We start from the raw sequence: 17,508 nt of genomic DNA on the forward strand, positions 1-17,508 counted from the left end.
GAACGACACAGCGAGCGAGCGAGCACGACACAGCGAGCGAGCGAGCACGACACAGCGAGCGAGCGAGAACGACACAGCGAGCGAGCGAGAACGACACAGCGAGCGAGCGAGAACGACACAGCGAGCGAGAACGACACAGCGAGCGAGCGAGAACGACACAGCGACAGAGAGATCCAGAACATTCAATCAAACTAAATCAGAATAAACCAAATTACAACAGGGGGCGGCAGGTAGCCCTGTGGTTAGAGTGTTGGACTGGTAAGAGAAAGGTTGCAAGATCGAATCCCCGAGCTGACAAGATAAACATCTTTCGTTCTGCCCCTGAACACGGCTGTTCTGGGGCAGAACCCACTGTTCCTAGGCCGTCATTGAAAATAAGAATTTGTTCTTAACCGACTTCCGTAGTTAAATAAAAGTCAAACAAAACTACATTGCTTATTGGGAAACACAAGCAACAGTACACCGTGGCTAACTATTTGACCATAGTTATTGATCAAAACCTTAGAAAAACATTGACAAAGTACAGGCTCAGTGAGCACAGCCTTGCCATTGAGAAGGGTAGACGCAGGAAAGGCTGTGTAACCATTGCACAACAGCAGAACTCGAGACAGAGCTGCATTTCCTGACAAAATGTCAAAAATATAAAACAATTAGAGTGTAATTTCCCCAAATTTTATACCCTTATTCAAGGTTTCAAAGACCTCTGATGAGAGTAGACTACCCGTCCTGTTGGGGGAGGACGCAGAGAGCTGTGGGTTGGCAGCACACTACATTGCTGCCTGACATAAGATGAGGGACAGTGTCTGACAGACCAATCAACCTACACATGTCCTTTACTGTATGCTTATTGTATGGTTATTTTGACCCTTGGTTATTGTTGTTACTGTTCCTTTGTTAACAATTTTGATTCTTATTATTTTCATATTGTAAATATCCAAAGCAAACTTTGGCAATATGTACATTGCTACGTCATGCCAATAAAGCAAATTGAGACAGCGAGCGAGACAGCGAGACAGGTCCGTAAGGGGAGAGGTCTGGCCTTACCTACTGAACATGACCCCTAGGATTTACTGAGAGTCAGGCCTGTATCAGAGAGATGGGGGTGATGGAGAGATCTGTTGCTGTGGGGGTTATTAGATAACAAACAAGAGGCTCACTCACTCCTCCGAGACTGATAGTTTGTGTCCATTGGTGTCATAATCCAAACACAGAAAAACAATGGGGGTGCATCACACTGAAAACAGCTTTATACATTTACACTGCTGGGTTCAGAGTCAGGCCCCACAGTCCAGTCAGTTTTCTACCCCAGGATAAACGTAGTAGAGCGAGAGAGAAGACATCCATACATCCCCCAAGGCATCGGCGATGGGAGATCTGCCATACTCACGGACAATCCATCATGCTAATGTGATGTCCCCCCAATCTCTGACCAGTATAATTTTCAGAGAAATCATAACCTTGCTTCGCTCACACCCACCTTTGCAAAAGTATCAAAACCCCCATAGCCTTGGCCGCCATCTCGAAAGTAGGCCTAGCTCTTTCCAATAGGCCCTAGGTTTCCTGGTGTTAACAGGCTAAGGAGTTGCTAGCATAACAAAAGGGTTCTCTGACAGAAGGAAACAGCTGAGTGGGATGGCTAGTTTGGCTACCCAGGTAAACCAGTGACTGCTCCTTGCCACACCTCACTCAAATAAGAGGGACAGGGAATAGGCAGACTGTAGGTACATAAGCTAGTCCATGAATTTGAAAGTTGTTTCTCTAGCCCAATCTCGCAGCATTTTACCAAAACAGTGATTGGGTGGCTGCTGTGTTATTGTTTCAACTGTGGATTGCCGCTTTAATGCTTAGCCAGTTGTTTCTGATCAGTAAAAGAGATTAAATGAGGATAGAGGGGGAGGAGACAGGGTTTTGGAATGGAACTTAGGCTAGGCACCAAAACAATAACAATATCAGTTTACTCCATTGACCCACAGGTGCTTGGTGTTTCTCTGACAATGTGGCCGGCAGACAGCTTCCTCCTTGGGCGTAAGGACAGAAGACAGCCAAGCCACCAGGCAGCACTGGGAGAGGACAGAGGTCGGGGACAACAAAAACAACAGTATCAGATTCCAAAAGGAGAAGCCATGAAAGGCCTATCCACTGCATGTTTGAGTTGCCAAACATAATTAAAAGTAGTCTATTGTCCCCGGGGGGGCAATTCATTTTTCAGCACGTAGTAAAAACACATTGAACACATGACAATAATTACACAAAAAAACAATAAATACAGCAATATGTACACAGCTAACTGTACTACTACAGCTTATTGAGAAAGTAGCTGGATTTTTAACAGCAAGCAGAACGGTCCAAGAACAGGCAATTCGCTAGCTTAAGGGAGGGAGAGAAGGGAACAGTTCTTGATCTCTGCCATCTTTGGAAACATTTTGCATTTAGATTTAGTCTCGATATGGGCAATTCAAGACAATGTGTAGTGTCGTGCTCAGCTTTTGACAAGGTGGTGGTTGTGCAAAATGTTTGTGATTGTGGGAATAGACCACCACCTCTTGGGGATGGTGGAGGCCGCAAAGTGTGTGTGTGTGTGTGTGTGTGTGTGTGGGGGGGGGGGGGGGGGAATTTGGAGACTAAATCCCAGCAGGATCTTGCTACTGTAACAGGAAAGCTCTGGGCAGGCCAGGGTTGCTACTTAGCCTAACTACTTCCTGTATGATAGATTAGAGCAGAGTGGGGCTATCGCCTGGCTCTGTCAGGCCATCTCTCCCTCTATGGTTGTGAAGGGTTCTGACCAATGGACAAGGCTGCTTCACAGTCACGACTCAATCCATGTGCTACCTCTGATTTGTCATGGCAACACGATAGGGAAGATGAAGCATGAACAGCTAACAATGCGGGATATTTGAGACATTTCCTGCTCTTTAGGGAGAAAGGGAGACCATCTGATCATCTTTCTCTTTGTAGGCAGCAAAGACCCTTATTCCAAACCAAAGACAATTCTGGGAAGGCTCTGCATCCGTCCAGAAAGCCCCTAAACACAAGGAGAGCAGAGTGGAGGGGAGGTTAAGAAGCAAAATTACACAGGAAGTCACATCCTGTGATAAATCGCATCCGTTTCCTAACAAACCCCCTGTCCGTGCCATTGTCAAACACAGACCATCTTTCTCTGGGGCCTCATTATAAACATTGCATACCCACAAAATACAGTTGAATTCGGAGGTTTACATACACCTTAGCCAACTACATTTAAACTCAGTTTCACAATTACTGACATTTTATCCTAGTAAATTGTCCCCGTCTTAGGTCAGTTAGGATCACCACTTTATTTTAATAATGTGAAATGTCAGAATAATTAGTAGAAAGAATTATTTATTTCAGCTTTTATTTCTTTCATCACATTCGCAGTGGGTCAGAAGTTTACATACACTCAATTAGTATTTGGTAGCATTGCCTTTAAATTGTTTAACTTGGGTCAAACGTTTCAGGTAGCCTTCCACAAGCTTCCCACAATAGGTTGGGTGATATTTGGCCCATTCCTCCTAACAAAGCTGGTGTAAATGAGGCAGGTTTGTAGGCCTCCTTGCACGAACACGCTTTTTCAGTTCTGCCCACACATTTTCTATTGGATTGAGGTCAGGGCTTTGCGATGGCCACTCCAATAACTTGACTTTGTTGTCCATAAGCCATTTTGCCACAACTTTGGAAGTATGCTTGGGGTCATTGTCCATTTGGAAGACCCAAGCTTTAACTTGCTGACTGATCTCTTGAGATGTTGCTTCAATATATCCACATAATTTTCCTCCCTCATGATGCCACATATTTTGTGAAGTGCAACAGTCCTTCCTGCAGCAAAGTACCCCCACAACATGATGCTGCCACCACCGCGCTTCACAGTTGTGATGGTGTTCTTCGGCTTGCAGGCTTCCCCTTTATCATCCAAACATAACGATGGTCATTATGGCAAAACAGTTCTAGACCAGAGGATATTTCTCCAAAAAAGTACAATCTTTGTCCCCATGTGCAGTTGCAAACCATAGTCTGGCTTTTTTATAGCAGTTTTGGAGCAGTGGTTTCTTCCTTGCTGAGCAGCCTTTCAGGTTATTTCGATAAAGGACTCGTTTTACTGTGGATATAGATACTTTGTGCCCGTTTCCTCCAGCATCTTCACAAGGTCCTTTGCTGTTGTTCTGGGATTCATTTGCACTTGTCGCACCAAAGTACGTTCATCACTAGGAGACAGAACTGAGCGGTATGGCGGCTGCGTGGTCCCATGGTATTTATACTTGTGTACTATTGTTTGTACAGATGAACGTGGTACCGTCAGGCGTTTGGAAATTGCTCCCAAGGATGAACCAGAATTGTGAAGGTTTACAATTTTTTTCCTGAGGTCTTGGCTGATTTCTTTTGATTTTCCCATGATGTCAAGCAAAGGACGCTCTGAGTTTGAAGGTAGGCCTTGAAATACATCCACAGGGACACCTCCAATTGACTCAAATGATGTCAATTAGCCTATCAGAAGCTTCTAAAGCCATTACATAATTTTCTGGAATTTTCCAAGCTGTTTAAAGGCACAGTCAACTTAGTGTATGTAAACTTCTGACACACTGGAACTGTGATACAGTGAAATAATCTGTCTGTAAACAATTACTTGCACAAAGTAGATGTCCTAACCGACTTGCCAAAACTATAGCTTGTTAACAAGACATTTGTGGAGTGGTTGAAAAACGAGTTTTAATGACTCCAACCTAAGTGTATGTAAACTTCAACTGTATACATGCGCCAGTTCGTTGCCTTGTGCAAATGTATTTGACATTTTGCAGGATGAAATCTCAAGATGCACCATTTCATTTTCAAGAGTACACTTTTTCCAGCAATGAGGAGTTCATATTCCCCAAGTAGCCATACAACAAATTACCACGCACATCTCATTTAATTGGGCCTATTATATAGGCTAATATCATTTAAAGTGTTTGCTCTATACATCCGAAAAGGGAGCACAGTTGACAACACAGTAGAATTTAACAGGCTACCACTGTAAAATGGCCTACTGTTGTTTAAAAAAAAATCTGAGTAGACAATGTTTCAGAATTCAGGGACAGTGCAGCATATTTAGGTTCGGGAAACAGTAAATGCAAAACATTGAATTCAAACAATCCGTTTAAAGGTCCACAACAATTTGCTATTGTTTTTGTCTTTCAGAAACAGCCAGCTACAGCAAATGACACAAGAAAACATTCTGCCAACACCTCCAAAGGCATTTGATCATGTTTGCAATTGCCATTTCCTTTAGACAGCCTACCGTCTTGGCCTAATTCCAATGCTTCCGAAGTATACAGCAAATAAGGGCGTTATTGTCACCATAAAAAGGTGAATAATGGGCGTTATTCATGCAGAGTTATAATGCTCGTTCAGTTTTTCTGATTTATAACGGGAGACGTGTATGTATGGCGTGTGCCAAGTTTATGAATCTCAATATTTTTGTGCATGCAGTCTTTTCAGAAACAGAGCATGCAGACATTTAGTTTAAAAATGTACCCAACGTTTATAAATGAAGCACCGAATTGGACAGGTTTGTCAGGGGGGAAACTGTCCAAAACACAACAACGTAATTGACCACTCAAACCTCCCATTCTGATTGGAGTACTGGGAAAACCTAGTCACCGCTTTTTAAAGGAAATGTCAGTTGTTAAGGCCAATACATCTCAAATCGCTAACTAACGCCCCCATACTACAAACATACCCAGGCAGACCTTTGCTTCCACATTCAAATCCCAAATAAATACATCCGACTTTTAAATAGTGTCTACTCATTAAAAAGACATCAAAATAAAAAAGGGCAAAGAGGGCAACTACTTTGACATTGCATACATGGCTTATAAATACCCCACCAACCCCCGCAAAAAAAAAAATTCAGGGCGCGGGCTCCTCATACGCAATATATTTTCCAAGAAGGGAGTAGTCGATGGCAGGCACAGAGAAAGAAAGTGAACTAAAGACGGAAAGAAAAAAGAGAGGGTTAGAGCTGAAGCAGGCAGCAGGAGGTATTGGAATGACGGCACTGCAGTGTCCACATGCCAAACCCTGGAAGTCATTTCCTGCTCCCCAGAAGACTTTTATGGAATTCTAGAGCAGTGGCTCACATCATACACATCCCCTCTACCCCCCCCCCCCCCCCCCCCCCCCTCATCCCCACCTCCCTTCTACCCCCCCCACTCATCCCCACCTCCCCTTCCTCTGAGCCAGCCCTGCGCCACTCTATCCCTTACAACACAGCTCTAGGATCAGCTTAACCCCCTTGAATACTAGCCATATGCATTAGGAAGAGGAAGGGAAACAAATGTCTAGGTGCAGTTGAATCCTACTCCCCTCTCCTCCAAGCTTTCCACCTCCCTCAGAAATCACTCAGAGTACTGTGTATTGGTAAAGGAACTTCCTCACAACCCCTAAATCGAATGGTTTGGCTTTTCTAACAAACCCTATTCCTGGAACTCTGATACACAACCCAAATACATTGTGCAGGAGAAATCTACAGTGTGTTTGCATACACTTGGAAATGCCCACACTTGTCTATATAAAAGTCCCACAGTTGACAGTGCATGTCAGAGCAAAAACCAAGCCATGAGGTCGAAGGAATTGTCCGTAGCGCTCCAAGACAAGATTGTGTTGAGGCACAGATCTGGGGAAGGGTACCAAAAAAATGTCTGCAGGATTGAAGGTCCCCAAGAACACAGTGGCCTCTATCATTCTTAAATGGAATGAGACTGGTACCACCAAGACTATTCCTCGAGCAGCCCGCCCAGCCAAACTGAGCAATCGGGGTTGAAGGGCCTTGGTACGGGAGGTGACCAAGAACTGATGGTCATGCTGACAGAGCTCCTCTGTGGAGATGGGAGAACCTTCCTGACAGACAACCATCTCTGCAGCACTCCAATCAGGCCGTTATGGTCGAGTGGCCAGATGAAAGCCACTCCTCAGTAAAAGGAACGGCAGCCCGCTTGGAGTTTGCCAAAAGGCACCTAAAGACTCTCAGACCATGAGAAACAAGATTCTCTGGTATGATGAAACCAAGATTGAACTCTTTGGCCTGAATGCCAAGTGTCACAGCTGGAAGAAACCTGTCACCATCCCTATAGTGAAGCATGGTGGTGGCAGAAATCATGCTGTTGGGATGTTTTTCAACGGCAGGGACTGGGCGACTAGTCAGGATTGAGGTAAAGATGAACGGGGCAAACTACAGAGAGATCCTTGAAGTCCTGAGCGCTCTGGAGCAGGTTCAGGGACAAAGGTTCACCTTCTAATAGGACAACGACTCTAAGCACACACCCAAGACAAAACGCGGGACTCAGAATGTCCTTGAGTGGTCCAGCCAGAGCCAGGACTTGAACCCAATCGAACATCTCTGGAGAGACCTGAAAATAGCTGTGCAGCTATGCTGCCCATCCAACCTGACAGAGCTTGAAAGGATCTGCAGAGACGAATGGGAGAAACTCCCCAAATACCTGTGTGCCTAGCTTAAAGGGTCATACCCAAGAAGACGAGGCTGTAATCACTGCCAAAAGGTGCTTCAACAAAGTATTGAGGAAAGGTTCTGAATACTTACAGTACCAGTCAAAAGTTTAGACACACCTACTCATTCAAGGTTTTTTTTATTTTTATTTACTATTTTCTACATTGTAGAATAATAGTGACAACATCAAAACTATCACACATGGAATCATGTAATAACCAAAAAGTGTTAAAGTCTAAATATATTTTAAATTTGAGATTCTTCAAAGTAGCCTCCATTTGCCTTGATGAAAGCGTTGCACACTCTTGGCATTCTCTCAATCAGCTTCACCTGTAATTATTTTCCAACAGTCTTTAAGGAGGTCCCACATATGCTGAGCACTTGTTTTCTGATTTTCCTTCAATCTGCGATCCAACTCATCCCAAACCATCTCAACTAGGTTGAGGTCGGGTGATTGTGGAGACCAGGTCATCTGATGCAGCACTCCTTCACTCTCCTTGGTTAAATAGCCCTTACACAGCCTGGAGGTGTGTTGGGTCATTGTCCTGTTAAAAAACAAACGAAGTTTAAACCAGATGGGATGCAGGATGCTGTGGTACCCATGCTGATTAAGTGTGCCTTGAATTCTAAATAAAATCACAAACAGTGTAACCAACATAGCACCCCCACACCTCTTCCTCACTTCACAGTGGGAACCTCACATGCGGAGATCATCTGTTCACCTACTCGGAGTCTCACAAAGAGACAGCGATTGGAATCAAAAATCTCAAATTTGGTCTCATCGGATCAAAGGACAGATTTCTACTGGTCTGATGTATATTGCACATGTTTCTTGGCCCAGGCAAGTCTCATCTTATTATTGGTGTCCTTTAGTGGTGGTTTCTTTGCAGCAATTCAACCATGAAGGCCTGATACACACAGTCTCCTCTGAACAGTTGATGTTGAGATGTGTCTGTTACTTGAACTCTGTGAAGCATTTATTGGGCTGCAATTTCTGAGGCTGGTAACTCTAATGAACTTATCCTCTGCAGCAGAGGTAACTCTGGGTCTTCCTTTCCTGTGGCGGTCCTCATGAGAGCTAGTTTCATCATAGCGCTTGATGGTTTTTGCAACTGCACTTGAAGAAACTTTCAAAGTTCTTGAAATTTTCCAGATTGGCTGACCTTCATGTCTTAATGATGGACTGTTGTTTCTCTTTGCTTATTTGAGCTGTTCTTGCCATAATATGGACTTGGTCTTTTACCGAGTGGGTCTATCTTCTGTATCCCACCCCTACCTTGTCACGACAACTGATTGGCTCAAACGCATTAAGGAAAGAAATTCCAGAAATGAACTTTATAGACACGAATGTCTTGGGCGTGGCGTAGCATTTGGACTGAGCAAGGAGTCTGTGACCACGGCTGGCAAGCGAGCTGCATCACATATGCCAAAAATAGCATTGCGGGACTGTGGTTGGGTTCTAGACCAGTTCTTGCGGGAGCTGGTGGGAGTCGGACAGAAAGCCAGCGGGAGCTGGTGGGAGTCGGACAGAAAGCCAGCGGGAGCGGGCGGGAGTCGGACAGAAAGCCAGCGGGAGCGGGCGGGAGTCGGACAGAAAGCCAGCGGGAGCGGGCGGGAGTCGGACAGAAAGCCAGCGGGAGCTGGTGGGAGTCGGACAGAAAGCCAGCGGGAGCGGTCGGGAGTCGGACAGAAAGCCAGCGGGAGCTGGCGGGAGTCGGACAGAAAGCCAGCGGGAGCTGGCGGGAGTCGGACAGAAAGCCAGCGGGAGCTGGCGGGAGTCGGACAGAAAGCCAGCGGGAGCTGGCGGGAGTCGGACAGAAAGCCAGCGGGAGCTGGCGGGAGTCGGACAGAAAGCCAGCGGGAGCTGGCGGGAGTCGGACAGAAAGCCAGCGGGAGCTGGTGGGAGTCGGACAGAAAGCCAGCGGGAGCTGGTGGGAGTCAGACAGAAGGCCAGCGGGAGTCAGACAGAAAGCCAGCGGGAGCTGGTGGGAGTCGGACAGAAAGTCAGCGGGAGTTGGTGGGAGTCGGACAGAAAGCCAGCGGGAGCTGGCGGGCGCGGTATGAAAAGCTGCGGGATGAAGAAATCCGTCCCTCACAGACCTCTAGATGGAGGCGATGTCTGGTGTTGAAATGTTCTCAGGACGTGGCAAACGATGGTTTATGGTGTGAAACTGAGCAGCTCATGGTTGAGTGTAAAATCAAGTTGGACCAAGTTGGACAATTAGTGCAACTCATAAACCCGAAGTTGATCGTGAACCATAATCTAATAGAAGTTCTACAGATAAAGCTAGACTTTCTACAATGGTTTATATAATACAGTATGACAATTGTTCTATCTTCATCAAATAAAGCTGACTGCTAATGTTGTTATGTTGGATGTTTGTTTCCCCTTCTTCGATTCCAACAGAAAGCTTTCAAAGGAAGCACTCTATTACTCTGTTATTTTTCAATGTCCAAAGCCAGCAGACACAAACAAGTGAAGTAGTGAGTGAGGGGGCAATCAGAGGGGGGGGGTGATCAATTATGCAGCCTTAAATACAGCTCTCCTCTCTGCAGGCTGAAGGAGAATGAAGGCTGTAATCAATAGCAAAGTGCTTTCCTGGCATTTCAGTTTAATCCATCATCCTGGAGCTCCTGCTCCCCATCTGAGACTCAGAGATAGGAGGAAGACCACTGCTTATAGAAGGAGATGGAGGGCTGAGGGATAAGACATAGAACACACACACACGGACAGCACTCGCAAATGGACATGAACAGCACACACACGGACATGCATGATGCAGACATGCCACGGCCCACTATATATCATAAAAAATACAATAAATAAGACAACTGCTGGTAAAAAAAACAAGTGCTGTGCTTTGAATAATAACTGTGAACAATAGCTGTGAAACCATCATGAGAGGTCTTGGGATCTTAATTTAGTATGTGTGTGTGACACAATGCAGCGTAAGGCATGCCAAAGATTGTCCCACAAACAGAAACACAAGGACGTCCTTTGTGTCTGTGACAGAGGACATGCATGCCAGAAGTGTGTGGCACCTAAGTGTCCCCCAGCATGTGTTTCGTGTGTTCACTACCTTCAAAAAGTGCCCTACAAAAGAGCCTGCATACTACAAGACAACTATAGGACTCGCATCGCATCCAACCAAACAGCGAATCCATATGTGTACATGTAACTAGAGCACCTGAGAACAGTTCAGAGGGGTCTGTTCTGAACTATTCAACAATGTCACGAGTGAGAAAGGTGGGTGGACTGAGGCATGAAAGCAGGTCACTTACAGTTGGGGAAAAGCACAAAGAGGTGGCGCCTACACCAGTGTCACATGAGAGGGGAGGGGGATGCCCATGTCAGTTTCATCATGTGAGGGTCCCATGCTCCCACTCAAGTTCAAAGCCAACCTGTTGATTTCCACCCAAAACTCTGATCATACTTGATCATCACATTGATGCAACTGACTAACCAGTTTCTCTGTTGGTCATAGGTACAGTATTCCGAGCAACAGGCCAATGTACTGTACCTGAAAAAGGTAGTGAGTAGTGGTGACTGGAGTGACTAGTCATGTGTGAAGTCTACAGAGGGGCTGGGTTAATGATTACAATCAAAAACAACCTGACTAAACCTATTTTAATGTGAAAACAATCAACCAACCAGTAAACTGTGGGGAGTGTTTTAGGACAGCCATGGCAGCTACTTAAACTCCTCAACCCTCACGTGAGTGTAATCAAAACAAATAATAGTTTAAGAAGTCAATATGAATGGAGTGACTAGTAACTAGTTAGCCCAGCGGCAGTGCTTTTACTGTAATCAAGAGATAATGAAGACACTGGTGATGTTGCCAATGGGGAGTCTTGTGTGCGTCTCCTCACATACAAACTAGGCCTACTCCACTCACATAGTGTTGTTTTGGTTCAGTGTGACCAGAACAACCACCAGTCATGGTCAGCCGAACCAAGCTATTCTAATCCATGGCCATCAAACCACTGGAATCTACTGGCGATAACTCAAAAGACCAACAGGTAGCCAGAGGTAGTCAGGACCATGCATAATATGATTCCTGCAGACTGAGAAAAGTACCATGAACACACAACCTATTGACTAATATTAAGAGCAGTGAAAGAGTTCAATATTTCAACAAGCTGGACAACCCCCTTCAAACACACACACCCTTGTCCTGGAACAAAGAATCCAGGCCTTCAGAAGAGTGAGGATTGCATACACAGCTTCATACAACCACACACATTCATGTCTTCCCACATGGTGCAGCAGCAATGAAGATTATGAGCCTGGTTTAAATGCAGCACAGACGACCACAGGGAACAAAGGCCCCAATTATCCTGAGCTTTAACAGGAGGGCTAAACAGGGAAACGGGCAGGCCAGGGAATAAAACTTTGTGCAATGGAGGAAAGTTGGGTATTCGGGTGCATTTGACATGCTGTCAAGACCCAAACTGCACTGCCACCATGACCCTTTTCCACCATGAAACAAGTCAGTGTTCCACTGCCTCAGAGAGCTCTTATGCCCACTCTCCATTCAGTCTCTCTCACTCAGAATCTTGTGACATGGCAGCATAATTCCATTGGAAGTGGTTGACTTGATGCTGCTTCTCATGTGCTAGAATATTTGAGAAGTTATAGTGTGTCCATATAAAACATTACTGGCTAGATAGATTCTGAATTCCCACTTAAGCCAATACAGTAGCCTGTATCTTTCATACATGTCACTCACTGGTTACAGGTTGCTATTATCTGTTAATGTGTTTACCGGAACTGGCATTCCAGTGGTCAGTTGAGTAACAATGTTTCAAACAAAGATATTTACTGTTCCACAAATATGACAAGGTAACTGCCATAGAGAACCCATCTGCAGATGGGAGGTAAAGGGGCTAGTCAACCACAGAAGGAAAACAAATGTTGAATAGAAGCATAAAACAACATGGGGAAATAAAAATCATTGACATAAATCAAAAAGGGCCAAAACATTATTTATATTCCAAAAGGTTTGAATGCTATGGGACATAAAAACAGAACATGTAGGCACATTTTCAGCAGATCTGTACTAAAAGGAGTGTGACACCATTAAACATCTCTCACCGAGTTTCTCCGCGAGTTTGAGCATGACCCCACCAACGTGGATCTCGCCGGTGACCCTCAAAGACACATCCCTGTGGAGGTCTGTCACGTGCATCTTCAGTTCCCACGTCCCGTCGGCATAGCAGCCATCGGGCATCCTTATACCGTCCAGCGCCATCCTGCCACAAATCATAACAATTAGGAAAAATTGCCCAATATTAAACATTGTTCCATTCAACTGGTAGGAAAAATGCAAACCTGTTACCCTGGTGCATAGGCTACATTCATTTAGTTTGTCATATGCAGGCTGAAAGTGACTTGAGGACGCACAGGACCCTCACCACCATAGCCGATCAGTGTTAGTGTTTTGATTTGGGAAAATGTTGCGCTTCCATAACTTCAACAGTGTGTTTCCTTGAATCTAAGTCAAATGTATAAGTTATCTTATAAGCCATTTGAAGAATGCTTGTGATATCACTATGCTTGTTTGGAATTAACAGGACGCAGTCAATTATTCAATAACCAAATGAGAACAAAGGGTAGGCTTCAGGCCTAGTTATGGCAAACAATAACACTTCCAATTTGTGTGTTCATCTGCTTTTTCTAACGGTAAAGAGAGCCATTCAAAATATGAAGTTGATTACGTAAGCAGCCCCATGCAAGAACTCCTGAGCACACAATATGGTCAACCAGTAAAACATGCCCATAAATTAACTAAATTAAGTTTCATTAAGTAAAAAGGAAGTTAAAACACATGAATCCTAATTTATTTACCAGATATAACCAGTCTTTTAATGCGCAGTAGGTGTACAAAACTCAATTCCTAGCAGCAGAGTGAGCAAAATACTGACTAGGCTACATTTATTGCGAGCTGGGAGGACGAACATTTAAATCAGTTTGTGTCCACTCACCTTCTCAAATACACCAAGCCAAATCCAAAAAGCCACTAAAACTTCCGAGGATTCGATAGTCAACACGTTTTTTTCTTCTAAATCATGTATCTAGGTCTGTTCAAAGAGAAAATCCCAAAGAACTCGTCCAAGTGAAGTATCCCAAAAGGTCTCCTCAGGCTTCAGCTAATGGAGTCCAGCCGTCTCTTTTTCGCCCTCCCTCTTTCCACCAGATAACGTCACTCATTGCTCCAGCTCCAATCCGTCTTTTCCTTTCAAATAGTGCAGCAGGGACTCTCTCCCAGCACGATCAGTGCTATCTGGGATCCTTGGAACGTCCCTATGCCACTGAAGTTTAAATATAAAATGGTAAGGGTAGGAGTTAAGGTTAGGGTTGGGACGCCCCAAGGAATCCGGATAGCACGACCCGACCGGTCATCCCCCCTGCTCCTACTATACTTTCTTTATCAGTCATTGGAAGGGAAATGTTACAATGTGACGCGGGAAATTACGCACAATGTAATTTATCATTTTTATTACGATCGGGTCCTTTTCTCGCGGGTATTTTTTGCCTCTAGGCTTGGAGTTTCAATTATGTCCCCAAATACAAACTCTTATTTAGAAATACATTGGAAAAATTAAAATTATGATATTGTCTGTCGTTTTATTCCATGCTTTCATTCATAACTGACTAATTTGAGGAAATGTCAACAGTTTGGTAGGGAATAACAAGGGCATATCCGCTGCTGCATGCCTTTTATGGTAATAGTACGGAGCTTGCGGTGGTACATCCGGTGACCGCTATGGGGCCTACAGAATTGCACACAATTACTCATTTAAAAAACACGTTCTAAAGTCCCATCCAACTATCAAATCCAGAGACGGAGCCCACTGGTCTAAAATACAATGTTGCACTATGTCGCTCTCACTGTAAATATGTTACAAAGTGTCCAGTGTCCAGTCTTAAATACGATTTGGATAGGCCTAGCTACTGCTCATTAATTTTAATTAATAAGGTGTAATGGCAAAATGTAGATTTCCGCCTAAATAGGCATACCCAAAAGTAACTGCTATTAATGTGTAATTACATTATTCTGACATGCAAACATTTGGAAAGAAGACATCTGGGAGACTATGAGGAAAGGATCAGAAGATAGATAGGAGTTACATAGCTTAGAATACACAAGATCAAGTACACACAAAATAACATTTTTTAATTTCATTTTGAAAGTCATCTTTTATTGACAAGCTATACGTGAATTATTGATGACTAGAGCTGGAAACACATCAGATGGCTTCCACACCGTGAACAATATCAGATTTTTTTTTAGAATGATAGACCTACAACAAGAAATGGGCAGCTGTTTTAGTAAGTGGTGTCAAGTGTGGTCACGGGACGTTTCCAAATGTCCCTAAACCTCTCCAAAGGGGCATATGTCTGTAAATGAGATAATTCCAGTGCTATTACATATTTGTAATCCCTAAATGTTATTTGTTCTGTATAAAAACACAATTTATACCATATCAACCTCACGGGTGTTATGGGTATCCAGGGTACATTCAAGTGTCATTTCAATCTCTCCAAAGTGTCAGACTGTGGTAATTGCACTTTTTTTGCACACTGGATGTTAAAAGGTTCTAGCCCTTGCTTTTTCCCACCCAGGTCAACTGCATAGCCCTGGAAAGCATATTTCATTGACTACAATACTGTCAATGTGCCAAAGTAGCCACTACCGTGGAATGGATGCCTACAGCGCATAAGAGGGCAACGTCATATTTTGATGCGCAAAAATATATAGTCACTCGGTGGACATTCGATGTTGCCACTAAGTCATACACCAATAACATTGGTAATATGCTAGATCTGTTCCTACGAGCCTCAGGATTAATTTGATACCTCCCCTGTAGCTATTGCTCAAACACAGACTAAATCCAAGTTTACTGTACCTTGTAAGATGTTTGTAGATAACGTAGCATAAAATAAACATTTTTACTCTGGGGACTGGTGATCAATAACGGTAGGTCACAGGCAGACAAATAAAATATCCTCATGATCTGTGGAGTCCCGGCTTTCGGTGAGTATCAACGTATTCAGTGTTTATTTAGTTTATGCTTCACAACGAAAACCGAAATGTAGGTAGCAATCATCTTGAAATGAGGTCATCGGCTCAGCCTGCCCTTATACATTTGTTTGCCCATATATGGTAGTAAATCACAACAAAGATTTGAAGGCACCGATCAATAGCCAAGATACTCAGCTTTCCGCAGACACCCTGCTTTTGCAGATGAAAGCTACCGTTCTCATACCAGAATGAATTGTATGGAAAAAAATATCTAATAGGGTCCCCAAATATGGGGAATATACATTTAAGAGGTTTTGAATAAAATGTAAACTGTTTATCATAACAGGCATTGTATTTGTTTTCCTGAAATTATGTTCTACCCTCTCCTCTTATCAGACTGACATTTTCTGTTTATTATTTTTCTTGAAGCATAGCTAAATCAAATAAAGAGAGAAACTCTCGCCCCTGTATTTTCATTTCTGATACATCATTCCAAGACCAACATGAGTGTATTGTACACCGTGGGCCTTCAGTTTGAGTCTTTAGCCTAAATGATGAGAAGATTAACAGGCAAGAGTAATGGACGATTGAAGGGCAGAAGAATCAACCCCCTATTGAAATAAAACCCTGTTGAGTCTGTATGGATACCTAGCTATTGGTCATTATAAACAAAATAAATCACATATCAATGTGTGGAATTTGTGTTTTTCTATCCACACACTGACTACACCACTCTAGAGAATGACATATTTATCCAAACTACTTGTTGATGTGCATTCAAAGCCATAGACAGACAAATGGCTAGTTTGGCAAAGATTGAGTTGGTATCCTTTTTTCCCCCATTGCATCTGCTCTTCTGCACAGCAGCATGCACTCCTGCTCCAAGTGGTCAGGGGCAAGGCATGAATCATCTGGGTTTCTGGCTCTCCTCTAGTGTTCTGCTCTTACTAGCTCCAGCAAAGGAATTTGGGCCTCAGACTATGGTCTGCATCAAAGCGATTTATAACCTCTCTCCTGCTGCTCTGAACCCCTAGTCAGAGTCTGGCAGCCAACCCATTGCCTTTTATAGGCTCTGTTTAATTGCAGAGTAAACATTTGGAATCAGATGCAGCGCAGCCAGGAGTGGGGACTGGTGCTGCAGAGCAGGAGATAGTACTCTCTTATACTAACTGTACTGTCTGCGTCAGGTTTCTCTGTACAGTGTCTGACTTTCACACAACACTGGTCTAGTGTCGTTCTTGAATTGTGGTGGCATTTACGTCCCTTGCTTTTGTAAACATGAAAAACCCTTTCAAATGATTAATAGTTAAAACAGTTGAATATACACAAAAACGTGTATCAAAGATATAACCGTTACATTTTTTTTTAAACGTTTATTTAAGTCAGTTAAGAACATTCTTATTTACAATGACAGCCTACCGGGGAACTGCCTTGTTCAGGGGCAGAATGGCAGATTTTTTACCTTGGCAGCTCAGGGTTACTGGCCCAAAGCTCTAACCACTAGGCTACAACGCACAACCGTCATACCGCAAAACTTTCTATTTATGCATTTTTAAAGTACTTAGTGTAAGCATATTGGCTTGTCCCAGTAGTGATGTAGTAGTGACAAGTTTGGGGATTTAAAGAACCCTAAAATGTCTCACTGGTGTTACCATAATCAGTGTTACTACTCCTACGGGTGGCACACTGCTATCATAATGGTAAACATGATTTAAAGTCATTAAGCTGCCATATTAGTTGATTTAGACAGGAAGACATAACCAAATACAAATATAGAAAAAAAGTTACATTTTTCAAAAATGCCATGCCCAAATGCCAAAGCAATTCAGGAACGACCCGTCACAAAAATAATCTCAATCAAATCCAGACAGTCATTTACTGATGTGGAACTTGTACTGTATCCTCTAATGAAGTTCACAACAGTGTCTGTAATCAAGTGGATATGGCAGTGTCCAATGGAAATGTGTAACTTTGTACTTAAAT

The 17,508-nt window shown here is 43.6% G+C and overlaps 1 protein-coding gene across 8 annotated transcripts in view; it reads right to left on the bottom strand.

Annotated features, from left to right (window-relative positions):
* Nucleotides 1–14,160, bottom strand: part of LOC139375105 (fermitin family homolog 2) — an 88,054-nt gene extending 73,894 nt beyond the window's left edge. For 7 of the 8 annotated variants that reach the window (XM_071116571.1, XM_071116568.1, XM_071116566.1 and 4 more), the window contains exons 1-2: nt 13,484–13,804; nt 12,594–12,751 (exon numbers count right to left, since the gene is read on the bottom strand). In XM_071116571.1, the coding sequence (XP_070972672.1) occupies nt 12,594–12,750 (157 nt within the window). In that variant the 5' untranslated portion in view covers nt 12,751; nt 13,484–13,804. Of the gene's footprint in view, nt 1–12,593; nt 12,752–13,483 lie in introns of all 8 variants that reach the window. The other variant, XM_071116573.1, reaches the window with a different exon arrangement.
* Between the last annotated feature and the right edge of the window lie 3,348 nt (nt 14,161–17,508).

Source organism: Oncorhynchus clarkii, chromosome 19 (assembly GCF_045791955.1).
Source record: "Oncorhynchus clarkii lewisi isolate Uvic-CL-2024 chromosome 19, UVic_Ocla_1.0, whole genome shotgun sequence".
In the NCBI taxonomy this organism is placed as follows: Eukaryota; Metazoa; Chordata; class Actinopteri; order Salmoniformes; family Salmonidae; genus Oncorhynchus; species Oncorhynchus clarkii.